Source organism: Cygnus atratus, chromosome 8 (assembly GCF_013377495.2).
Source record: "Cygnus atratus isolate AKBS03 ecotype Queensland, Australia chromosome 8, CAtr_DNAZoo_HiC_assembly, whole genome shotgun sequence".
Lineage (NCBI taxonomy): Eukaryota > Metazoa > Chordata > Aves > Anseriformes > Anatidae > Cygnus > Cygnus atratus.
The window spans coordinates 32,690,591-32,718,044 of NC_066369.1; the positions used below are offsets into that span (position 1 = coordinate 32,690,591).

Consider the following 27,454-nt stretch of genomic DNA (forward strand, 5'->3'; position numbering starts at 1 on the left):
CTACACCCTGGGAATTTAACAGCAACGTTCCTCATTGAATTTGGTGCTCCAGGACCTGTCCCTGGGCAGACACCTCCAGCAGGCTGCGCTGCTGTACCCATGTTTTGCACAAACACAGCAGGCTCTTATTTAGAAAATGGGAGGTTTTGTGCCAGTGAAGAGAGCAAGGAGCAATGTCCTCCCCAAGCTACCCTTTTGCAAACTGGGCAAAGGCTCTCTTGCCCCAAATCGTCTCACACTGTTTGACTTATCTGATGTTCTTGCACAACTGCTGCACTCCAAAATCATTGCTTTTTGCTGTCTGCTTGGGCAAGCACCCATGCAACAAAACCCCATCTCTGGAACAGCAGCCAAAGACTGCAGGTGACCAACATGCCGAGAGGAAAATATTTGTCTCTCATCTCTGCCAGCAGGACTGGAGCCCATGTCTGGTTTCCCACAACCCTTCCACTGGCCTTGCTTACTCCCCTCTGCCCCCATCCCTTCCTGCCCTTCAGAGCTGGATGTGATCACTCACTAGGTAGGTCAGTTGCACAGGAGCGCAGAAGGTGCACAAGGCAGCTCAAGCAGCTGCAGACAGTAAAGGCGCCAGAATAAAGGACAGGCTGAAAAGAAATTTTACAGAGAGAGAATGGAGACCATGAAAGGAGAGGAGAGAGCACAGAAAGCTGATTCCTCCCACCAGACCATGCATCACCTGAACACTAGACCACACTTCAAAATTAATAACTCCATATTGCATGTTGCAATATGAGAAATCATGCCTTCCTGCAAAAGCACCTTGCACCAGGTGTATTGCTTATATGTACTACTAGTTTCCTGCCCTGTATATTTAAAATTCTTCTTTTATATATATACACGTGTGTATATGTGTGTACATATATAGGTCTTTCTTAATTAGTTGTCAATCACTGTCATATTTAATGACTAGACAAACTCATGGGCATCAGATCCATAAATAGACACAAAAAGGCGTAGGCAGGCATTTTTTTCTAATAGCTATTGTACACCAGATCTGAGTACAGGAGAGCTGTGAAATGACTGAAATACAGAAAACAGAGCCTCTCGTGTCCTTGTGAGCAGCATCTTCTCTTGCCACTGTGAGAGACAAACTACCATGAGAAATGTGCCTCTGGGCTGATCTGTTGGCACTTCTGCTACTAGGAGGTCTGCTAGAAAAGAATTGGTTGCTTAAAAATAAGTACAATAAGACTGACAGACCTAGCAGCTAGTCTCATTCAAATTGTCTACCTGCCTCTGCCATGGAGTGACAAATAGCCTTCCAGAATCTGCTCTGGAGGATGCATCTGTCCCTATTTAAGAACATATTTAACCCATGGAAATACTGTCTTGCCTCAACACATTTATTTGTAGAGGTCTTCCAAGAATTGCTGTCTCTTCTAGGTGTCATGTATTCAAGACACGTGTAATTGCATTTAACTGAATGTTCCCTCCAGCAATGTATTAAGAAAAATAGTTATCAGTTCTTCTGAGACTGGAGAAAAAGCACCTGATTTTTTATACACATAGCTGTGTATATGGAATTTAATCTGTCTGCTGCTTCAGAATCAGAATCAATGAAAAGTTCCGCAAGGAGTGGGAGAGGTCTGGTTCCCACAGTCTTCCTTGCCACAAACTTGCATTCTTCTCTTCCCAAATCCTTGCTTCTCCCTTGCCAGTGCACACCCTGTGACCTCTCACTTTTTTCCTATGAAAGTGCTTTCAGCTCTCCTAGTGTGTCTGGGGGCTCTTAGCCCTCAGCATTTTGGAGGGCTGGAGTAGTGGAAGTTGGAATCACATGGCATATTTTTAACTATAAACATCCTTAAATTTTGCAATTTGAATCTTTATCATGTTTGCCACTGTGCTAAGTGCCTAGAAGAAGCTAAGATTCCCACGTGAGTTTTGTTACCCCACAATGTATCTTTCAACATGCTAATTATATCTCAAAAAGGCTATTATTTTTTTCCTTTATTTCTCTAGACACAGCTTCTTAGCAATTCCTTATTTGCTATAAAATTCACCTATACAACTCTTATGTGGACAAGGAAAAAGCCGTTTTCAATTTAGGATTGCAAACTCCTATCTGTATTTTTTATGATTCAAAAATTTTTCTTGTTCTTCCTCTGTCCCTACTTGATCTGGTCTACCCCTGAATCTCAGGTAGTCTTCTGGCAGCAGAGATGATGCAGGGCTTGGCTAAGAATGCTGTTTATATATATCTATATATATAAATGCTGTTACTGTGTAACATTGGGACATTCTATCTATACTTGATAGAGGGTCTCTGTTGAAACCTAGAGCCATAAAACTAAGTGCATTGAATGTAAGCATATGAGAATTTATGCTAAGAACAATGCTATCGTCTTATGCTAACTCAGCATGAGATTACTACCTTTACACATTCATTTGATCTCTCTTTGGCTTTGTATTACCATGTAATTTCCTGTTCTGTATGTTTTTAGAGTTCTTTCTTCTTCACCAGTCCTTACTCAACTCATCTGAGCCTAGTGGTGAAGCTGCTTAAATTCAAGTTCCTTTCATACAAGTGAAGAGAAGGGTTCCAGAAGCAAACATCTTTGAAGACTTCAGCATTATTCAATGAATAGTATGTTACTGTCTTTACTGACTCAATTCTGAATGCATAACAAAGCAAAAGCAATGCACGAGACAGTCAAAGTAACCCAGCAGCAACAGATTTGTCAAGCATTAAGCTCCAGCATTTGAAGAGTGTATTCCACACACAGCTGTCTTAGATATATGCACTGCAGTAAACAGAAAGCAATAGAAACAGAACAAAGAACTCAAAACAAAAGAAAAGCATTATACGTTCCACTGCTAATGGAGCACAGAGAAAGACAATTAGAAATTTGATCTGCCATGGCTTGTGCCTCTCCTTCTTTATGTAAACACCAGTGCAGGTGACCATTCTTTTATACTGCCTGATTTAACTACATCCAGGAAATTTCTCCCATAACCTAAACGACATTGTAAAGCAAGGGCTTATATTTTTCCCCTTCCTCAACTATAATAATGCAGACATTGCTTATATGGCTAACCCTCTTTTACGTGCCCATTATCTATAAAGGTAAAGTTGAAACCACAAGATGCCCATTTTATCAGAAAATTAAGGTGTCACACAACTAACAGATCTGCTCCTTGTCAACAAATCCATGACAGAGTAAAGCAAAACAACTATGGAACTACTGATGTAGTTTTGATCCTCATCTGCTCCACCATGATTCACATAGCATTTTTTTGGCGTTCTTTTTGAATCTAGTATTTCCACATTATAAAGAGAATTCCCCAGTCTGGCACACTGATTCTCTTATAAGTAATGAATTATGTTTGGATTTTATAGTAATTTCATGATATGTGAAACCTAACTTGTGAAGTAAAAACAGAATAGCCAAAGCCTTACACTGGAAATCCTAGAAAAGACAAAAAAAAATGAGGTTACATTCTGGTTATTTAGCTCACAGCAATATATAGAGAGTATTTCAGTAGCTTGAAAATAGTCCAGCAACTGCATTCCCCTTGCTGCACCATGACTTAGTATAAAGGCAAATACAGCAACAGTTGCATTCACAGATCACATCACAGTTCTGCAGGGGGACTGTACTCACCACCTCCTTCATCACTCTGAGGAAATTCTTCATTTCTATTCTCCACTTCCATCATATTATTTTCCAAAGGCACTAGAACATCTTTCTCCCCATTGTCCCTCTTGTTACTTGCATTCTTCTCCCCATCTTCCTTTATGTTACTTTCTACTGCCCCAGCCTGTCTGAGTTCCCAATTAACTTCAGGACTTTGATGCTGTATTGCCATTATGTTTTCATGAAAAATTTCAGTATCTTCCCCTGCTCGTAGGTCTTCCGGTTTTGTCTTTTCTGCTTCACGTATGCCTTCCTTTTCCAGTGTAAAAGTTTCCTGATTGGCCTCTGTTTTGAACAGTTTATTTTCCCCATTCTCATTTCCGTATTGTGCATGTGCTGTGTTATCAGATGCCTTTTTGATATCATACTCCTCTTTGCCCTTAACATTTTCTACCATCTTTTCAACATCAGAGTCATCTCCACTGCTATACTGAGCACTGGTGGATGAGAGAGAATGTGCAGACCTCCAATCTAGAAATAGAAAACAATTTGATTTTAGTATTCGTCACTAAGACATTTGCATTCATTGGCCACAGACAGATACTCATCTGATATCAACCTCTGAATTAAACCATCTGAAGATATTGTGACAAAACTCCAATAACGGTAATAGGAGAGCATTGCCCAAATGTATCAGTGTTAAAATCAAAGCCATTTAACATATTTTTTTCTGATAATGGAAATGAACCTCAGTAGCTCCATCAGTCACAAAAAATACACTTTCAAAAGCCCCTGTAAATATGCTTAAGATGAGTTTTAGAATAGTTTCTTGAGCTCTGTTTGATAAAAGATTTCAACAATAGCAGCAGTCCTTCAGTGCACTCCTGTTATAGAATCATAGAATCAATTCAGGTTGGAAAAGACCTCTAAGATCATCTAGTCCAAGCTTTAAACTAGTACTAAAGTCCACCACTAAACCATGCTACTACTTTCTAAATCTACATGTTTCTTGAAGACCTTCAGAGATGGTAAATTATCTCAGTGATTATCATAAAGATATCCAAAATCATATGTAAAACACTCAAGTTGAATAGGAAATGAAGCTCACTGTATCCTTTAATAAAACATACATGGAGCATCATTTGAAATTCATAAATGGAAAATTTACAGGGAAAAAAAGCATAATTCTTCAATAACATTTAATCAAACAGTAGAGATTATTGCTCTAATGGACATTGCCAGTGTCCAAAGTTCACGTGGATTCAAGAAGAGATTAGTCAAACTCAAGGAAGAAAAAGCCATTTAGGCCTACTAACTACAAGGGACCACCGTTGACTCCAGTGATTTACAGTGGTGGGAAAACACAGTGGGGAAGCAGAGCCAGAGATCTAGCAGAGTATAAAATTGAGGTTTATTCAGAATTTATGTCATTAAAGACAGCAGTTCTGAAATGCAAGGTGTTTTGTCAGGTTTCCTGGTGACTTCTCAGATAAAAGTGCACATCCCCAGGAAGTGTAAGTGGTCATAGCTTCATGGATGTTGTTTACCATTAAGTGCTTATCTGTCCCAAGTATTTAGAGCTACTAATCTCTAACGGTGCGGACTGGTGCCATCTCCATTCCTGCAACTAAACAGTTCAGCTATGTCTACTGTGAGCTGGCACATGCTTACATTTCCCCATAGGGTCAGCTTTTTTTCCATGACAGTTGGCGGAATTGATAAGAACACAGGTAAGATAGCTATCTTTTACCAGTTCAGTAGGCATTACACGATCTTTTCTATGCAGACTCAACATACTTTACTGGACATGCACAACATATAAAACATGCATCAGGTCGACTTCTCTAAGCCTCATAAAAAAACTAACCTTGTTTGTCATCCTCCAAGTCACTGTCAGAATATCCATCACTTTCATCTCTCTCACTGACAGAGGCCTGCAGTGCCTTCTGTGAAGAGTTTTCGCCCTCCTTCTCATAGTCTAAATTATGTTTTTCATCATCTGGGGATGACTTTGACATTCCATTTCTTTGATCACTAGTCTGTCCTTCTTCATTAACTTCTTCTGCTTCAAAATCTTCATCATAGTCTAAAATAAAAGAATCATACTCTGAGACAGGAAATGGAATTCACAACTACTAAAGTTCTTTTTCAGCAGACAAAGGTTAACTTCATTAATTTCCTTTTCTCTTTTCATTTGTTCACTCGTTGTAAAACCCATGAGACAATCTAAAACCACAGACAGGAATAGTAAGAGCACATTATTGTAAAAAAGCATCACAGTCTTCATAAATAGAGTAGCACAAATGCAATAAAGCTACTGAATGATGTGCAAAGTATGATTAATACAATAAAAACAAAATAAGTAAAAAAATCATTAGCCATTGAGAGGACTACAAGAATTAAGAGTTAGGCAAACTCAAAAATAAAATGCAAGACACTCTCTTATTACAGCAGAAAAACACATTGCAATGAGAAAAAAAATAGAAGCAATAGAAAAAAGTGGAGAAAGGTAATATATGGTAGCACAAAGTAAGATAAATGACACAGCTAATTAACAAAGAATTGCCTTACAAACTGAGTTAATTAATTAAATCCAGGCAAAGGGTGCTGCAGAGGAGCATTCTGCTATCACACTATCCTAATTTGCTCAGTTAGTTCCCAGATGAAATCCTAGTACAAATGACGCTTACAGCAGAATTACTATTTTTACATCAACAGGGTCTGGATTTCTTCCCAGCCTACTAGCCTGACATGTAACATAAGATAGATAACTTTGCTCAGCTCTATAGGTAAAAGCTGTCTTCATGCATATGCATTAAAGCATCCTTTCCTTTCCAGCCAGGAGTGCACTATTTTAAATCCCAGTCACCAGAAAGAATAGAGATGTCTGTGATTTCCATTTAAAATTCAGTAATTCCACTGCTACCACTAGCTCACTGCACATGCTGCAGAGAAGCAACACACCTACATCGTGATGGAGAACTGTCACTACTGACACACCAGCTGTCCCTCTTGGCCATAACTTCTCACCTTTCACCATAATTGCTCACTTCTTTTTTCTTTCCATCAGTGCTTTTAAGGTCCTGAAGTGACAGAATGCCATGGGCAGAAGTGACAATTATCTGATTCAGAAGCAATTAAGCAAATAAACAATTACCCAGACAACACAGATTAAGGGAATAAGTATATTTATTTTCTGTATTAAAAATCAATTGAGTTTCCAACTGCATTGTTGGAAACAAGGCCTCTTTAGGTAACTGTCAGAAAGATGCCTACCACCCTGGAAGGAAAAAGGCTTGATTAATCACAAAAGCACATCCGCTAGGACTAACAAGGAAGCTGTGCAGTAGCACTGCAGAATTATGAAAGTAAAAATAGGATTAGGAAGTAAAAATGAAAATCTTTCTCTGAGTAACACTTACTCTGAAAAAGGCATTTAAACAAGGAGTGAGTGAAAGAATAGGCGGAGCTAGCTGTCTCTTCCTTTAGGGGCAGGCAGAGGTGTACACAGACTGATGACAAGAGAGACTAGTATTAGGTGGCACTGGGAAAATGCCACATTCTCCGCATGAAGTTGGAGCTGCTACACATCATTTTTATACCACAAATATCATCTTTGTCCACCACATGAAACATCCCTTGGGCAAAGTTAGAGCAAGGGCAGCCTCCCTCTGGTCTTTGTTTTTAAATCTCTGTCAACAGAAACCAGGTGGGGCTCAATCAAAAGGGGTAAGGTCAGCCAGGTACAGCTATCAATGGGAGTGCTAGGTAAAGGGAAAGGATGATCATCATAGCAGGGTCAGAGCAGAGGAGGCAAGAAAGGTGAGCTGGGAGGCCAGGGACAGAGGGAACGAATGTTCAGACGAGTGAGGAAGCTGGAGGTTAGGGTGGGTGGCAGGTACATGGTGCTTGTGGCTGTGTGATGGAGAAGGGACTGGAAAGCACTTTACGTGAACAAAGCATCTTGCTGCCGCTGGCAACAGATGAGAGAGAAGACCGAGGTATTTCACCTGGCTCTCGATCTTGGTGTCATTTTGCTGCTGTGTGTTCCTCCCAGCTATCAGCCACTGATAACTTCACCATCTTCACCATTTTTCTCACACATGAGCTGTCCTAAGAGTGGACACCACCAAGTGAGCTGGAGACCCACAGTCCCATACCTTCTCCGGAATTACCCTCTCCTATTTTTCATCCCCTGCTTGTATTTTGGAATACTGTACCATTTTTACCAGTGTCTTCCTGACTATCTTCAGTCTCATGATTGAATAGTTTTTTCCTTTCTTCTCCTCTATACTCCTGTCCAGTCTCCATTTTCTCTTCAATGGTTTCCACACTTGCTTTATGACCTGGTAAGATGACTAACACCAAATCTTTGCTTGATTTCTGCTCAACACTGCTATCACTTGGCTCACTGTGCACTCCACCTTTCCAGGAACCCACTTGCTTTTCCTCATAGTCCTTCTCCATCGTTCTCTTGGGAGGGGATGGCTTTTTGTCCAGACCCATTGCAATAATGCACCTACAAAAAAAAAAAGGAGAATTGGAAAGTATCACATTTTTCTGTCAGTGAACAATGGAAAAACAGTAGACAGTGAGCTCTTCAGCTCATTACCAGTTGTGAGATCAGGCATATATCTGCCTCCACTTCACCTCTCAGACAACAAGAATACTGATAATGACTGGCTTTGAGAAGCACCCTAAAATCCTCAAGTGCTCCATAGACACAGATGCAATTCTCCCTTGAAGGACAGTAAGGCTATCTGCACTTAAAGGTGACAACTGAAGGATAAGCAGTTTAGAGTCAAAATTATCAAAAGTGTTCATTAATTTCAAGCTACACCAAGCATGATCTGCAAAGACACAATCACTGTGAAAGGCAGACAAGCTCCAAGTCAGAGGTGTGCTGGATACAGATCCTGCATTATCAACAAGTAAAGCAGTAACACAGGTTTTATGAATATAACATTTTTTAATTTGCCTGCTGGGTCAAATAACTGTGGGTGAAGAGGGGTATTGAATTTGGATTATTTAAAATTTCTGTTCTGTTTTTTATCTAACAGTAATCCAAACATCTGAAAAACAAAACACTTTGAATGACTTGTTGAGACTGCTCCTCTTGTATAAAAGGAGTGCCAAATTCCCTTTCTTACGGTTAGGAGAAACATGTAAGAGACCAGAGTTCCTACTCCTGATTTAGCATTACTTGCAGACATAATGAACAACTCTACACCACGTATGAGTGTGAGGACATTGTGTTGCATGTAATAAGTTGATTCAAATCTACAGGCAGAATGAAACTGAAACTGGAAATTTCACTTTAACTAATCTTAAGTCTCTGTGGATAATTGTATTTTCTTCATAGAAAACTATGTCTTAAAAACATTTCCTCCACCCAAAATGCTTTTCATATGTAAAGTTTAGATGTACTTCCTCTCACGTTACAGCTGTTTACAAACTACTGTGAATATCCCATCATCAAGAAGTCTAGAAATCTTTTAGTTTTGCAGGCATAAAATGTAAATGTGCCAATTTCTAAGAAGAGACTTTAATTATTCCTGGTACTTTTCAGGGACCTTTGAGATACTCAGTCATAGAATCATAGAATGGCTTGGGTTGGAAGGGACCTTAAAGCTCTAACTCCAACCCCCCTGCCATAGGCAGGGATGCCACCCACTAGATTAGGTTGGCCAAGGCCCCATCCAGACTGGCCTTGAACACCTCCAGGGATGGGGCATCCACAACTCTTGGCAACATACTCCAATGCCTCACTATCCTTAGAGTGAAGAATTTTCTCCTAATGTCTAGTCTAAATCTAACCTATTTTAGTTTAAGGAAGTTTAAGGAAGATTATACTAAAATTAAAGCTTCTTGACAAAACCACAGTTGTTGCTCACAGCACTGACCTCTGCCCCAAGATAATGGAACTCTTCTCTGCACAGATTTGTTTTCAGAAACATGGCTAACATTCAATACTGCCATATTCTGTAGCCAGGAGTATTACAGCAGAATTACACTTTAGAGGCAGAGCTGTTTAATAAATGATCTTTTTATCACAATCACAAAGAAAACCCCCAAAACTACAACTTACTAAACAGCACTCTTGATATTCCCTATCGCTTCCACCAGAAACATGAAGGTGGCGTGCTTATACCACTCCACACCTATTCCTCCAAACTCTACTGTTGATGATGCACTGAATGCCTTCCTGACAAGCTGACAGATGAAGTGCTATGATGCAAATATTGTCCATTGCTATGTAAACTCCACAGAGTATTTGAAGAGGCAGCACAAAAGTCAGCTGACTTTGATGACATCCTTGAATGTAGGAGTTTGAAGGGTAAGCTTAATTATGCAGGTTGCAAGGGAGGGGTACTCAGAAACTGACCAGCTTCTACAGAGCTGTAGAACTCCAGAAAGATTTCAAAAGAGGAAACAAGTGATAAATACTCTAAAAACTGGGCTGCTGAGACGCTGTGAAAAAAACTGCATGCAACTCCATACCTATAGCAAGGCGATGCTCCTTCCACATTAAGAAACCCAAAGTATCCATGTCTGCCTCCCAGCCTGGAACGCTTCTGATGTTTGTACTCACAGCAAGAGCTCAACCTGTCCACTTGCATCCCATTGAGAAAAAAGGTGAGGCTGAATGGGAAACCATGGTGCCTCTTTGAGACAAACTGGAAGGTCTCTGAAACCACAGGAATGAAAGAGTTCAAAGAAAAAGGTTATGCTTTATGGTCAGCCCACTGCACTTGTTGTATCTCATCTACATCATTGCCAGAGCATCCAGCCCTCTGAGGTCGGGTTCTTCCATTCTCAGCTGTATTAGTTGGTAAATGAGTTGGTAAAACTCTACCCTCCTCCAAACACAACAGTCTTATCTCTTTCCAACCCAGGAGTACCAGGATGGACGCCTGCAACAAGCTAATACATCGCCAGTTTAGCCACTCGCTGCTACAACATTAATAGAAACCAGAGACTCTCATCTCAAAAAAAAAAAAAAAAAAAAGACTTTGCCACACATATTAGTGGCTCTGGGCCTGAGGTAATATGATCTTACTCATAGCAATGCTAAGCAGCTGAAAGATACCGTTTCTGGAGTTTTTTCAAGCTACTCTGCAAGGGCACTGTTAGGCATACAAACTTTAAGAGCACTGAGGCTCCTACCCTGCTCCATTCCAAGAGAGACTGATTTGTACTGCCTTTAATTACAATTCATGGTATCCTTCCAAAGAAAACTGAGCACACACAAGTAGGGAGGAAACCGCACTACTCCAGCAGGTTCCCTAAGAGGTATGAATGTGGCTCAGAATAACAGGAGGACACACAAAGGACACCTTCTTGCACAGCTGGGACAAAGCTGCAATGAGTATCTTTAAATCAGATCTGTGGACACACTGCAATGCACCCATAACCCCAGTGGACAGACTGAAGTGCAGGGATCTCTGCACCATCTTCCCATATCCAGTAAAAATGCAAATGCAGACAGCGGGTTCTGTGAGCTGGAATGAGGGGTATAGCTCTCTTTCTCACAAGTGAAAATCTCCGAGTCATTTCCTCTTCCTAATTTTCCGGAACATAGTTTGACTTTTACTGATGAGATAAACCAGTGTGAGTAACCCTTAAGATATTGATGGAGTCACATTCATATAAAAGAGATGGAAACTGGGCTCTCACTAGGTACTTTTCTTTCTGGAATAATAAACATGCATTGATATATTATAGCAAGTCAAAAAAAGATAACATTTATGGATGGTTTACTGCTACAACTATTTTATTAATCATACCTCTCTATACAAAATTAATCTAATCTAACAGTATTTTGATAAATCAGTTCTCTAAACTCCTTCTAACAATTTCCAGAAGTAATTGCAACCTCAATTTCAATTATGAAACTGTAGATCCAGATTTCTGTTTGAAGGCAGATGGTGAAAAATCCCTGGATGCACATATCTTGACTGAGCTCAGCTGAAATCATTTTGATATCACATCAGTATTTTAGCCAAAAAGATGATGTTGCCAGAATCAAAATGAACTCTTCCACTCTTTATCCTTACCTCCTTCCAACAGCTTGCCTTTGTAGACACAAAGGTTTTCTCCTCCACAGTGCTGTTGACAGACTTTGACTTCATCTTTATAATCAGCATCATCATGAGATAAATGCACACTTTTTCCTAGAAAGATCATGGTAACAAATGCATTGCTGCGTAATGAGGGTTTAGGTAATCCTCCAGAATTCTGCAGCAGAAAATACATAAAAATGCACTCAGCTTCCAACAATAACAAAAGGTGAGCACAATGATGATACACATGCTGCATAAACCTGAAGCTTTCACTCTTAAGACAGTCCTTGAGCTGCTTAAGCTGAAAAGTGTTTTGTAGCATACAGAAGGGCAAGGAAAGATTTCGGACTGAAAATCCACTGCATTGAATTGCCTGAGATTGGACAGACCAGCTTTAATGACCCATATAGTCCATTCCAATCCTGTGTTCCTGTAACTTCTCTTCCAGGAGGCATTACTGGCTGGAGATCTAGTGTAACAGATGAAGTTTTCATACACTCAGCGCGCTTCATAAATCGCCCTGAAGTTCTGAATATATCAGTGAGGACGGTAATATACCTGTACTTAAACAGAGAAGTAGAAAGAGACAACTTACCTTTGTTAAAAGTTGCTCTAAGCCATTTGGTGCAGTGGGGGGGCAAAATCGTCTCCCTCTGGGCATCCCATTTCTTGTTGCCTTTACACTCTTGTCTCCTTTTTGTAGAGGGGGAGGTGGCACTGGTATCACATAATTGTTAATGACAGGGAGTCGATATGGGGATTTACTCAGTTCCACTGAGTTCATAAGTCTTAACTCAGTCTTCTCCCCCTGAAAAAAAATTTAACCATGTTAAACAGGTCATGCAAAAATAGCTACTGAGCATATTGAACTAACCATGGTTTTGCTATTCTTTACTTTTAGAAACACACATACTTCTAGAATTGCATACCTCCACAATTTTGTTCTGTGAAAACATTTCTGTGCTAAACTCCTTTTTTTCCAATTTGCAAAGCAACAGGCACAAATGGAGAAAACAAGATCAGATTGGCTGAAAATGTCACGCATAGATATACACAGTATTGTAAACCACGTACTACTAGTAACCATGCAGAGTCCTGATCACAAGCAGATAGAACTCTGCACAACCCCACAGCACTGCTGTATTCTCTCCACTGGCAAGCAAATTTCAAAGGAAGCAGAATCTTCCAATAGTAGCATGATTTGGCACCAATTATATGAGGTAGGGTTCACAATGCTTCTTTCCCATTTGTAGTGAAGGTTTAGTCCTCCTTCAGGAGGAAATGCAGACAGAACACCAGGGTCCTGAAACGGAAGACACGATATTCTGCAAGCATTGCATGCACTGGATCTGAGCTCTTTGACCTGTCTTCATAATCTGTAACTAATTTAGTTGTTTTGTCAGTAGCAAGCATTAAAGAAACCATTTAAATCACACATAATTTGAGAGTAGACATATATAACAGTACTAAATAAAGCCAGAAAATTCTTGGAGAAAGGATTGTGACCATCACAATCCAGAGCAAACGCACAGCAGAGGTGAGCTATTCATACAGTGTCTGCCAGTCAGTGGTACCAGGTCATAGTCCCATTCCAAAATCTTCCAGTCCCAAGGAACTCCTAACATAAGCCAGTTACATAATGGTTTTCTAGGACAGAATACAAATCCAAATCTCACCTGGGAGTAACTGTGTACACTTGAAGACTGTTTTGTTACTCTAAAGAGTTCTTGCTCTCTGTCCCCACTAGTGGGGCTTACTAGGACGAATGGTACAAAAAAAGAAAGGTTTTTGCTACTTTGCAACTGTAGATGAAAATGAAAACTTGTAAGACTGTGAGGAAATATTCCTGAGTTATCAGTGTTAACTGCATGCCTGCCTTTTTCTCTACGTAACAGATCTTACATTATAAAAGAGAAGTCATCACATTTTTCCTGGCTGTGACCATGCATTAAACCATTAAGATAATGTCTTGAAAATTAAGGGGAGGATAAGAAAGAGAGTTTAGTGAAAGCTGCTAACCATTTGATAGGCGTATTATCTACATTAAGTATATAGTTCTGGGAACTACAGTATTTAGCAGTATTACAAAACTGTCACTAAGATATATTATTTTCAGAATGAAATATGGCCTCACCCCACTAGCTAACTGCTGATCATTTTCAAGTGCATGGCACTTTTGTTTAGAGCTTGAAGTCTTTGGAACAGACCCTACTACAGCACAGCTGTGAAGTGGCTGGAGTCGAAGTCGGTGTTGCATGTTTCCTGGAGCTGTATGTGGTCGACAGGAAGTCTAGAAAAGGAAAAAGAAAACAGCTAGAAAATCTCAGTGTATAGTTTCCAGTGCAGAGCAGTACCATACAGAAAAAAATATAGCACTGATCAAGATAATCAGAAGTGATGAGTGGAGCTCAGGTACCTCCAAATTTATTTTCTAGTACCTTCTGCTTCTGAAGAGCAAGAGTCCTTTAGGGATCTCTAATTGAGCATCCAAAAACTGGAACTTCCAAAATAACCCTTGGCCATAAATCTAGCCTTTGTTACTGTCCATTCACGGTCTAACTTTGAAACAAACATAATGAACTCATAAAAAACCATAGCAATATGCTCTATTTTGCTGACTTGAGCACATGGATGCAGAGAATTCATAATAAAATCATGTCTATTTTTGTTCAATACTCATCATTTTTCTGACTTTTATTTATTTCATCCTTCTCTTTTATACCCTTCAGAATATCAAGTTAACATTTTAACATCAAAAAAAAATTAAAATTAACTCACTATCTTAAAAAAAGAAGTCTCCTTGGATCGGTGTTGATACGAAGGATGTCCACCACTATAATCTGTAAGTCCAGGTGCCCTCTGTATGGGATGAAGAGAAGAAGGTCATTCAGGAGTGAAAGTCTCTTTTCAGTCTGCACAAGTTATCATTATTGAAATGAAGACCCAGTTAGAACTGTACTATATATTTGGCCTTTGACCTTAGACTTCGGAATCACTGTATTTCAAGAGTATGTTAACATTCCTTCTCTACATGTTAACAGAGAGTAAGAGGCTTCTGAGTCAGAGCTTCAAAGCAAAGATTTCTGGAATTAATCATCATCTTATTTCATCCCTTCAACTCCTTTTTCTAAAAGACCTCCCTTGTTTTCAGGATTTTACAGCATGTGTAAACTTGCCTACAGCCACAGTATTTATTGACCATATTTACTGTACTGATACATACCCAACCTTGAGTGACATGGCAGATAAAAGGAAAAGATTAAAGCAGATTTATCTCAAAGCAAAATTAATTTTATGTGTTCTAATGTGCCATTCCTGCAACATTGGCTTCCCTAAATTTCTCTTTAGTGACACAATCCTGCAAACAGGAAACCAAATACAAGTGATGAAGAATGAGGCTCTAGTCTGCAACAATCAGGACCATCAATGGTCTAGGCTAGGCACAGATGTCATAGGTATATGTGCACACTTTTGGTTATGTGTGCTAATATTATAGCATATGAAGCACTTGATGAAACTCACCATTTGTGAATGACTAGTTGGTTCTCCAGCCACTAAAGGATGGAGTCCATAATGATTTCTGGGACCAAGTGGCGGATGTGGGGAGTGCACAGGGCTAGCACCTATCACTGATCTTCTGGATCGTTCCACCTAAAAGAATGAAAATGAACGTATCCGAGGTATTAAAAATTAGGTATCAAACAGCATGTTTGAGCTTGCCTTCTGCCTCTCTTTCATTGGACAGTTAAGACAATTAGCTTGACTAGACCCAATGGATGACCTGCTAAGGAAGGAAGGAAATCATGGGAAGAAGGACAGAATGAGAGATGGATAAGGGAAAATACTTGTTCCCTTCTCTGATCCATTCCTCTGCAGCCCTCACCAGCTGCTGATCCTCCCAAATTCAATTCATCTGCCTTTTTTTCTATGCATCTCCCAATTCTTAGTTTGGTTGAAGGTCTCTCTTAAATTTGCTTGCCTCTGCCATTTCCTTGCCCTGACTGCTGCCCCTTCCTACCTTTTTTTCTCAAAAGCTCCCCAGTAGACTGACTATACTTCTGGAAATAGAGAGCTATGTCTCTCATCCTCATTTTCTCAGTTATCTGTCTTTCTTCTTTCCTTTTAGATTAGTTACTCAGACACTCACTGAATGTGTGAGAAAAGAATAAATTACACTGCAAATTCCTGCCAGGTTCTTGAGTACCAATGTGGCATCGCAGCAGAGAAACAGATCACATATCCACAGGCATCTCCCTTACATCTCTCACTGAAAGAAGCAGTTTGGGTTTATGTACCAATATTATCCAAGTGCAGAGTCCCTTAATAGAATGCCTTAGTCACAGTCCTTCCCCACAACAACTATGCTGCTTCCATCTTCTAGCAGCAGAAGTTCCGTCAGTAAATGATGTCTTTGCAATTACCAGAGTTAGTGTTTTTCAAGTACATCTCTTTTTTTTTTCTTGATGAATTGCTCATAAATGTATTATTTAAATTCTAAAAGACTTGACATTGTTTTTCAACTGCTCAAAGAAGCAGCTAGCTTCTCAATACATTCTTCTTAATGTATGCAGGCTCCTAATAAAGAAATAACATGTTGAGGATATTTTAGCAAAAATGAGAAAAAATTTTCCCATAAACATTCAGATGACTTAATGGGGAGAACAACCATTGGCTTCTGTGGGATTTCATGGCTCTGAAACCACAGAAACAAGCTTTACTCACATCACACCAAAGTAAAGACTTCTGAAACCTCTCTTCATTACTTACGCACTGTTTCTAGTAAATATCACGTGGATAGGCAAACAACTGATAGCATGATCTCAGTGCTCAGCAACAATCAAATGCAGATAGTGGCTAGAATTACTAGGAGAAGAACCGCAACACTTATATTAAATTATTCATCCAGTTCTGGTTTGCCATTTCAAACCAGAAACAGTAGAACCAGAAAAGGTTAAAAAAATGGTAACAGTAATGAGAAGCCTGGAATGGCTCATGTATGAAAGATTCAATGACTGAGGCTCTTCAGCTTGGAAGACTGAGAAGGAATATGAGAAAGGTATGTAAAACCATCAATGCCTTGGAAAAGGGGAACAGTTACTAACTTTTACGTACCAAGAACAATGGAGCATCAGACAGAATTATCAGAAAGCAGATAAATGAATTATTGTGCAGAAATGCAAGGACATACTATTTTCATATAACTCTTAATAAAATTCCACAACCGAGAACACTGCAGAAGTAGATTCAGAAGGACTCAGAAATATGCATGGAAGTTCCTGAATTGCTGGATAGAAGAAGGAGATGTAACCCGGGGCAGGATCATCTTCTGCTTGCCTGTTTCTTGTACTTGTCCCATAAACATCAGAGACAGGACACTTGGCTCACTAAATCTCTTGTCTAACTCATTCTGGCTGTTATTTAACAAAGCCAAATTGCCATGTCCTACCTGTACTCAGTAGCACTCAAGCCTTACCTTGTTCTTCTGCAGAACCCTCTCCTTCCTCACAGAACTTTCAAGTTTCCTTTTTATTTCCAGCTGATGATGACGCTATTAATGTAAGAGAAAGAGGAATCTCATTAAGCGACATAACGAGATATCAATGAATACAAGAACACTTCTTTCTGTTCTGTTTATCACTTGCCTGTTCCCTGGTCATTACCCTCATTGAACCCTATTATAAAACTGCTATTGACTCAATCCACTCGCATTATACCTGTGTATCTTAACATTGGCAAGGGACCAACTGAGCATTTGTACAGCTGTAGTGATTAACTCCATCCTTGATACACAGCAGGAATGTGCACAAATTTAGTACTCAGATAAGATATGCAACAATTTTTTAATTAGTTTGACTGGAAAAGTTTTCAAACAAACTAGCCCTGTGAATATCATCTTATAATCTATTAATTTTAAATAGTTTTACCCTCATGTACTAAAAGAAATAGGTGAATTCAGGTATACTAACTACTAAAGCTGTCATCCCATAGAATGTATCACAGATTTATCATCTGATGGAATGAACTCCAAAGCGATCAGCTCTCAGCAGAATTACTGGCTCTAATCTCTCCCATGCATGGCAACTTGTGCTACTGTTTCCCAACAAACTTTCCCTACATGCTTTCTTCAGCCTGTTGCCCCATTTATAAGGTGACTACCAAAGTGCAGTAAGTGAGCCACTATGATAAGTGCTCCCAAGGCTGGGCAGTGTATGGCAGTGTATGGTATCCCTGTCCGTGGCAGGGGGGTTAGAATTAGATGATCTTTAAGGTGCCTTCCAACCCAAACTATTCTATGATTCTATGGTAACAACTAGAGGCCAGTGGAGACTTCACACAGGCTACATCAAGCATAAAAATTATCCTAGATAACAGCCACTAGCTGTCAGCAGGGAAGCATCTGAAAAGGCTTATCCATTCCTAGTAAATGCATACCTCCATGTCAAGGACCTTAAGAAATATGGCCCGAGCCAGGCACTCCTGTACATATCTCTGGTGATCCCTCCTCATAGCATTTAGCCGGTATTCTTTCTCAGGTATTATTCTTCCACTCCTTGAGATCTGCCATAAACAAATAATATGTAACTAAAAAGAAGAGGAGAAGACAGAATAAAATATATTTCTACACAGAGCACAATTTCACAGGAGGATTACTTTCTCATCCACTAGCCCTCATCTCTGCTTCTGCCATGGTGCTGGGACTCGCTTCCCCAGCACAGAACTGTAGTTTCTCTCACCCCATGGATCCTGTCAGCCAAATGAAGAGATCAGGAGAGAAGCAGTCACATTTCCTAAAAGCTGAGGCTCAGTCTTACTCTTCGTGTGCTGTCACCTAACTCAGTGGAGGGGAATTAAATACTTGCCTTCCTACAGTGCAAGGGTTGCATCTGCCTCCGCTAAACAGAGTCACACCTAGGAGTGCTTAAGTGCCAGTCCTCTCTCTTTCACAAGAAAACATGATGTTTTTTCCAAGCTGAAATGTTTGATCCTCCACATACACTGCGCCATGTCATCTATTCCTGTGATCTCTTCCTACCACTGTAAGTATGCGGCTGTGTCCAATAATCTCTTTGTTTAATACAGAGGAGTTGTGAATTGGAAAGAACCGTCTCATTCATCACATGAAGAGAAACAGAAAATGAGTGCCTTGTTTGTCCACACTAACTACAGGCAACACCGCTTACATCTTTCAGCCTGTCAATATCATTGCACTACTACGCTAACAAGGGCAAGGAAATAGTGATATCTGGGGAGCCTATAGGTGCAAGCAGAACACTTTTTACACTTCCCCAAGTCTGTGTTCCTTGGCATGAGGTTCTCCCACCGTCTAACTACGGATCCCCATCAATCCTGTCAGGGACTGGGTGGTGGAAACTGAAGGGGAACCCACAGCCCAAGGCAGCACCAAACACATAACTTCTCTGCAGCTTACCTGCTGGTACATTTAATCACCTCTTCCTACAGCTGCTATGTTGTCAGGGTGCCAGAGGCAGCTGCTGGCTGTGGTCTGACAACAAGGGACAGGAGGCTGAAACTTTTCCTTCCAGCGTTAAGCTGGCAGCAAGGAGCTCAGCAGGCCATGCAGCAGCCATGCCCCTGTGGAACCACCACCCACCACCCACCTATGTGCCAGCACCTCCATAGCCCAGGTGGCCCTTGGACCTGGACGTCCCGAAATGTGCTCAGTACCAGCAGCAGTATTTCCTCATCTGTACTACTGTCTTTAAAACCACTCGGCACATGGAGCTAAGCACTGAGCTCGGAATTACCTGTCTTTCCGCTGTTCTGATTTCAGCCTTATGCACTACAGCCCCATCCACAGCCCTGTGATATCTTGCCAACCAACACTGGGAAATAACACAGTGAGAAATGTCTGGACTGAACAAACCTGCCCTGAGTCAGAATGTGATCATATGGCTTTGATCTGGCACGGCATCATTTCATGTGTTTGGCTAGCTGGTCAAATTCTTACCAACAACAACATGTACCTCTAACAAATAAACAACAGAACCATCAGTGTTTTGACTTTTCAATATTAAAATAAGCACAAAATTCTTTTCTTTTTTTTTTTTTTTCTCAGAAAAGGAAACTTTTCAATCTCACCAGTCCTGATCTCTGAAGATGTCGTCTTATCCTGGTATTGCTGAAATACCCAGCCAGGTGTTTGTCTGTAAGGCTATTGTAGGTTGCAAGAAACCTGAAATGAAATCAATACAGATGTCATAAAAGCCTCCTGACAGCCTACTTGCTACAGCTTTTTGCTTAAGTTATAAAAAATTACCCAATAGTTTCCTGCACAAAATGCTGTCTCAATGATTCACGTCCAGTATTTTTTCATATAAATGCCCATCAGATTATGTAAAAGTAATATCTTGTTGCCCCGTGAAGATTCATATCAGAAACAAGTGACTTCTACACAGTGTACAGCCGCTCAGAGCTGAACAGTGTACCAGTACCAAGGCACAGGTTCCAGCAGAGCCCACACCTGAAGGCCTCTTCCAAGAACTCCCACAAGAGCTGCCCCAAATAATAACCTCTGACCTGTGGCAGGTCAGTCTCATGCCATACAGAATTTGAAGCTGGATTCCCGGCTGAGTCCAGCAGACAGAGATCCCAGCCCATGCTTCTGCAGCAGGCCCTGCTGGAGCTTCACAAGCTATTGCTAACCACCAGGAGAGAGAGTTCCCCGAAGTCCTGCGCCATTGCACTCCTTCCACTGCCCCAGCACATGCCCTGTGCTCCCCTTCCTTCCATTGCCTGCTAAATGGTGCCAGAAAGGGCAGCCAGTTTTTGCCAGTTTTGCAAAGCACTGCAGAATAACTTGGTTATTTCAAGTTATTGGAATTGGGTTGGGAGGCACCTCCAGAGCCCTTCTAGTCCAATTCCTTTGTGCAGATGAAGTCTGATGTAATATGCTTGAGCATATCAGTCCTCAATGCCAGCTCTCAGCCATTAATATCTGGTATTAATTACAAAAATGCAATTAGCAGTACAAAAAAAATGTTTTTTTCAGTCCACTTATGTTAGCAGAAACTTTTAACACATACTTTTAAGACATGACACTTTCAGTAATATTTTCATTAGTCTGAAAGTCAGTATACACATTATTATATTGGGTGTAAATCTTCACTCTGATTAAGACTACTTATTTGTGTTTTCAGCCAAAGCCATGTTTCTACCTGTTTTTATGGTGCCTTCCTGTTCTTTATTGTTCCCACCATCACAGACATAGCGTATCAAATTCATCAGTTGGAACACCTACACAGAAAACTAACTGGTTTCAATTCTGGGAATAAAAACATAAGCTTAAATCTTCACCCTCCTTTGAACCATTTTCTCAGTTGGGATTCAGCTACGTGTCTGATAAAATGTTGCCTGGCCAACCACTAATTTGTTAATGAATAGAAAAGTCAATTTCCTCCATTTCGCTCTTACACCAACAGAACTCACAAGCCACACAAGAAAACCCATCCATGACAGCAAGATTAGGAACTGTCCCGTCTACTTCAGGGACCATTCTTTCGAACACAACAGTTACTCTAGACTATTTAAACAAACATCCAAGAATGCTTGTCCCACAAATATATTTGTAAATTCAATTGCACAAAGCTTGTACAGGGCAAGAGTCATGACTTTTGTGATATTTACAGGCTACAAAGCATACGTTACTCTAGTGCACTTTTTTTCTGGCTGTTACCATATCGTAGCAGTTTGTCTGAAAGTGCAGCTAGCATTGATGAGAAAACTTTTTTTTTTTCCCTCTAAATACAACTACTTCATTTTACCAAAAATTATTGGGTCTACTCTATGGGACTGATTTGCTCAAGTTAAATTTAAAAACAAACAAACAAACAAAAAACTACTCTGCAGGAAACCAAAGAGTTTGTATAGAAGGCCAGCAAGCACAGTCATCTCTTACACCATTCTGTCTGCATGAATGACAGTCCTGATGCACTCACCAAGCTGCTATCCATTTACCACCTTTTTGCAGAGGCTGCTGAAAGGATGAAAAAGAGTACTCATCAAAACTGGGATATCAGAAGATGGCTGAGAAGTGAAGGACAGTGCCTCTCTTTCAAGAATCCAGCCTCACCTAGTTTAGAATTCACAGACACTGAAAAACCCACCATCCAGTTCAATATTAACTTATGCAGGTCAAAGCTAAAGACACAGATCTATTTTGCCATAAAGCGCTCTCCAGATATTACAGAGACTGGTCACCTTGTACTGCAATAGCTCTCAAATGTCACTCAGTCTAACAGACTTCTGGGGCTATGCTATTTTAGTGGACAGACTGGTTGTGCTAGACTTCTTTCTGCTAATCTTTTCCTATTTAATGATCTCAGATTTAAGGTACACGTCTTCTTCTGTATCCAGAGCAATATAAAAAGGGACCAACATTAAATGCAAGAACCTCTCTAGTTTTTTCCAGCTCCCAGTTCTATATACTGAAGATTCTCTTTAATGCATACATGTAACAATTTGAAGTGAACAAACTGCATCTCTTCTATTTATTGGTGAAAAATGTAAAACCAATAAACATGGATAACCAGACAATGTAGACCAAAGCCCTCCCTTGCTGTACCCAAGATATGCCACACATCTCTGGAAAGCGAACAGAGCCCAATCATTGCAGCTACCAAAGGTCAGTGCTTCCAAAAATTGTACCTAAGACAGGAGGGTTGAACACAAAACTGAAGCATCCATAATCTATTTTTATATAGTTCTTAGCATAACTTTACCTTATTTCAGCCCCTGCAAAGCAGGACAAACAACAGTGTGACAGTAGGCTTAATTAGGCTTAATTTTTTAATGTTCTATATCCATTCACATCTGTAAAATGTATACAATCAGATACATATTGCATAATACATTCATAGTGACCTTTCATCTGTGTAGGCAGAATATGTTTTAACTACACAATAAGAGAGCTCTTCTTCCCTTTGGCTTTAAATTTAAATGCCACTATACCTCTACTATATATCTTTCAATGGGATTATTCAAGATAAATGTCTATTGCTAGGCTGAGTTACCATGCACAGAAGTATATTCAAGGAAAGAAAGAAGAATTTAAAATAAAAAAAAAAAAAAGAGGAAGAAGAGAGAGAGATGATGAATTTACTGGAATTTTATCTGGGGTTTCACAGTAATCTCACAGGTAGCCTACCAACAATAAATTGAACTTTAAACAAACAATTTAGTTTACCCTGTTATGCATATTGATTAAACACTGGTACTATAGCAACTGTTCTGCATTACTTTCTTCATCCATTGTTTGTATTTGCATTTGAAACTGCAAAATTACATTGGTTGCACCTAAGTGTTTACTTATCGCCTAGCAATTGCATATGGAGGCAGAGGAGAAACTCAATTCAATTCCTTTCCATTCCATTTGATTCCTTCCATCTAATATTTCGTGGACCATGGAATTAGTTAAAATGCAGCTCCCCTCTGACCACACAGATGTAGCAAATGTAGTTTCACAGACATCTTTTTATACTTATTTTCTCATTTAAATTATGAACAGGTGAACTAAATTCAAAGTTCAACAGAGTATTGGGAGAAATAAGAAAATGTTTTGGGCCTGAAACAAAAGCCATGGAAGCGTTAGAAAGAATGCAGCTGAATCCAGTGGGCTTCGGCAGAGCCACACCGCCAACAGAAGCCTGAACTCCCCGCCCAGATGAACGAATGCCTCCTGGCCGAGAAAACAGGGTGCCAGAGGGAGGAGCCATGCACAGCACCCCAGGCACTGACCCGCATTCAGCTTCAAACCAAACGCAGAAAGCAGGGGCTGGCCCTGCAAGCCTATGCTCACTTGGAAGGACATCTTCTGACAGTTTTCCTGCTTACTTCACACGCCCAGTTCACCTTCCTCCAGAAGATTTCAGGCAGGCATAGGTGGGATTGGGCCATATTAGTACTATGCCTTGGCTTGGTCAAAATCCTTCTGGAGTATCCCATTGGCATCAAAGGATCAGACTTGTGCAGTGCTCCAGAGAATGGAAGGCAGGCATACTTTCCAGTCTATGGGCTGCCAGGGTAAGACATTATCCTCTGAATGAGATCTGTGCCCTTCATTCACACACGTATCTTCAGCGTATCTTCAAGCCTAAGCTTCAGCCACAGCTGGTGTTCCCTTGTGCCAACAGATAACCATAGCACAGACGTGTGAGTGTGGTGAAAGGGCCACATCCCAAGAGCTATTCCTTTCAGTCTCTGCAGACTCACAAACCATAAAAATTCAGAATGCTGCCTACAAATTACAAAGGTAAAACAGACAGGAAGATGATTCAGAAAGATACAGTAACAGAGCTGCTACAACACAGATCTGGGCTCATTATTAGCTTCACAGAATAATGCAGCAGCCTTTAACTTCTGAGCAAGTTATCTGAGATATAATACTAAAGTTATCTAACTTGATATCAGTCAGAAACAAGCTCCTCAGCAAAGCAGATTATTGGTTTCATTTATTCCACTGATCCTGCACATATTAACAGCAAAAAAAAAATAATAGAAGTTCCTGTCAGTGAAGTTATCTCCTTCAGATTTAAATATTGAAATTATACACAAATGTCACCTCTAAATCCTCTATAACAGATGAAAGTGCAGAACTGACAAAAATGCTTGTTAGAAAAACATACAGCAAAGAAAAAGCATCAGTCTTAAACAGTATTACGCAAAATGCTTGTTACTGTTATATCTTAGTAAGCCCAAAAAGTCATTTTTCTGGATATTGCTGGGAGTCATTTTTCTCTGTCCATCTTGTTTATTCTCTTATTTAAAAAATCTGCTTTTTTATTACAATTGCAGGGATTTTTTCTGGCACAGAACCTAGACTGACTGACCTGTAGTTTCTGGAACTAGTTTTGAAGCTCTTCTCAAAATTAGTATCTCACTTGTTTCTTTGGTATCACTGCCAATGACTACATGTCATCATTCATTCAGTAATTTCATATTTAAGGCTCTTCAGAATTCTTGGATATACACAGTTTGTTCCTGATTTTTTTTAATCAATTTGTTCAAAATCCTCCCTCACTTGCATCTAAATTTGAGCTGAGTTCCCCAAATTCATGTCCAATCAAGACTGATTCAAGTTAAGAAATCTTACATTCTTCAACAGTGACATTTCAGACATGGAACTTTTACTACAGTCACTGAGAAACAGTAGCATCGTATTTTAATGAGGAGAGGAGAGGAGAGGAGAGGAGAGGAGAGGAGAGGAGAGGAGAGGAGAGGAGAGGAGAGGAGAGGAGAGGAGAGGAGAGGAGAGGAGAGGAGAGGAGAGGAGAGGAGAGGACAGTTGGAAGGGAACTTTCATGATCATCAAGTCCGACTGCTGACCCCTTCACAGCTAACCAAAAGTTAAAGCACATTATTCAGGGCATTGCCCAAATGCCTTTTGAACACTGACTAGCAAGGGGCATCAACTGCCGCTCTAGGAAGCCTTGTCCCAGTGTTTGACCACCCTCACAATAAAGCATTTTTTCCTAATGCCCAGTCTGACCCTCCCCAGCCCAGCTTTGTGGCATTCCCGCACACCTGTCATTGGTTACCAGGAGAACTAGTAAAAACGAAAATTGTCCCAATTTACACACAGCTTTTATTAACCAGTCAGTTCTACTGAAAAAGAGCAAACCTCTGAAGCTCAGTTAACATGGATCTGCCAAGGCGGGGAAGAGCTGCCAAGGAGCTCTCCCATCAGGTGAGGCCAGCTACAATTCCCGTCCCCAAAGTCATCTGAGCACAAAGACTTTCCGGACCCCCAAAAAGGTGGGAAACTAAGCCAGGTCACTTCCTCACCCAGGGCGCACACTCTACCAGAAGTCATGACGTGTGGGGCACATGCTCTGCGTGGGTACCTAATGGCCTCAGGAAGCCCAGGCCAGAAGGAAGCAGAGCACCCCCTGTGCCAGCCACCAGCGCAGGGCAGCAGACTCATCCCCTCCCAGGGCTCTGCACTGCAGCAGCTTCGCCTTCAGCCTCTGAGACAAGCAGCATTTCCGCTGCTTGCCTCTCACACTTCGGTATCGCTTACATTTCCAGGGTGACACCTTCACAGCCCATTCAGGAAAATTAATTGCTGTCACTGGAGCCAACTCCTCTTTTTTCCCCAATAATAGAAGTAATAAATTAATAAAGGCAACTACAAATACCCAGATTAACTGGCAGAATGGTGCCACAGAAACTGGAAGAGCCACAGTTTATTTTGCCTTTTTAAAAATGTATTTTGGGGCTAAAGTACAATACGTATCAGTCCAAAATGCACAGAGAACTCCCTTCGCAGCACAGGGAGTCCAGCCATGTGTGACAGACCACACAAAACATAAAACGCACTACAGCTGATGACTAGGACTTCAGTAAATCAAGGAACTGCCCATTTGGAACTCCATATTCTACAGGAGTTTCATTGCATTATCATTGCCACTGTTATTTTATTAACAGTATCTATTTTTTTATCAGCTCACAGTGCACCTTGCACTGTATTCAGAGCCAGTGCTGTGTATCACAATGGTTTTGATGACCATTCTCAGTGATTTGAAGGGACATCACGACAAAGTCACAGCAGGCCTCTTACATTAGTTTTACAAAGCAAATGTTCAAGGTTAATAATTTACAGTGCAATGAAGTCAGTGACTGCTCACCAAATAAATAATCTAGGAGGGCATCAAACTTTAGTTATTGATTAGTAGAGGCACAGGGAATTACAGCTCCTGTGCTGTATGTTACAACTGCAGCTTATTGCTCCAGTCAAACAACAGTCCCAGCCCTGACCGAGAGGCATTCCTAACCTTTAACAAACCACTGAATCTTGCGCTGTTTCTGCTGGATACATAAACAAGAAAAGCTTGTTTGGCTTTCGGGCAGAACAAATCTAACTGTAACACCAATGCACAAGCTGTCAACCACAAACAGCAAGTTCAATATCGCACAAGGCAGGGGCACCTGCAACAACACAATCTGTTTGGGAGACAAGACGGCTCTCACAAGGCCTTCCAACCAATATCTGCCATTCCCTCCATAAGGAAATTATTCAGCCACCATGAACTACAGCCTTCTTCCCAAAAAAGACTGTCAGGGTCTTTAAAGTTCATTAAGATCAGATTTGCCAAAGTGTTTTTTTCTGCAGAACTGGAATTCAGGATTAAATCTTGGAAGCCAGGACTTTGTGAATCCTAGCTGGGAATGGCCTAATTGTCACACGTGCAATAAAAAGATGGTACAATTTCATCACTGACATTCAGGAAACAGACTGCCGCCTTCGTTACACTCTGCAGCATAAATGCTGATTTTGTTTGGTGACTCCAAGTTCAAGCTAAGCGAAGGAAATGCAGAAACTGACTATGAGGTGTTTGCATTCCTCTCTCTTTGGGCCTCTCCTCTTCCTCTTAGCCACCACAAAAGGAGGATCTTGCCGTGTTAGGATACAAGCTGTAACACTTGCAACTAGGCCTTAGATCACAACCCTTCTCCAAAGAAGGGAAACTGGGCACCTGAGCAAATGGGTCACTGACTGACCCAACAACTGCAAAGCCTTTGGACTTTACCCCCAGGCACAGCTTGGGTTTCTACATTTATTAATGTCCAGTACTACTGCTTCTTTTATGAGAAACCATGCTAGAACACAATTACTGAAAAAAAAAAAAACCTCACTGAAATCAGCAGACAACTTGAAAGTTTAATGGGACTTTGGATTTTAACAATAATTAATCGCTTTATTTCAAGCCCACAAAACCCTTAAGCACATGTGCAGCTTTACTCAGGTGGTAACTCAACCAAGTAAGGGAGAGGTTG

General features: G+C 40.5%; 1 protein-coding gene across 1 annotated transcript in view; it reads right to left on the reverse strand.

The window, feature by feature from the left end:
- ERICH3 (glutamate rich 3) overlaps positions 1-27,454 on the reverse strand; it is a 32,954-nt gene that overhangs the window by 2,897 nt on the left and 2,603 nt on the right. Inside the window, 12 exon segments of the mRNA XM_035564410.2 lie at positions 3,627-4,130; positions 5,467-5,685; positions 7,820-8,118; positions 10,101-10,287; positions 11,657-11,837; positions 12,258-12,470; positions 13,797-13,952; positions 14,441-14,521; positions 15,185-15,313; positions 17,136-17,210; positions 18,095-18,220; positions 19,763-19,856. Of these exon segments, the coding sequence (XP_035420303.2) occupies positions 3,627-4,130; positions 5,467-5,685; positions 7,820-8,118; positions 10,101-10,287; positions 11,657-11,837; positions 12,258-12,470; positions 13,797-13,952; positions 14,441-14,521; positions 15,185-15,313; positions 17,136-17,210; positions 18,095-18,220; positions 19,763-19,856 (2,264 nt within the window).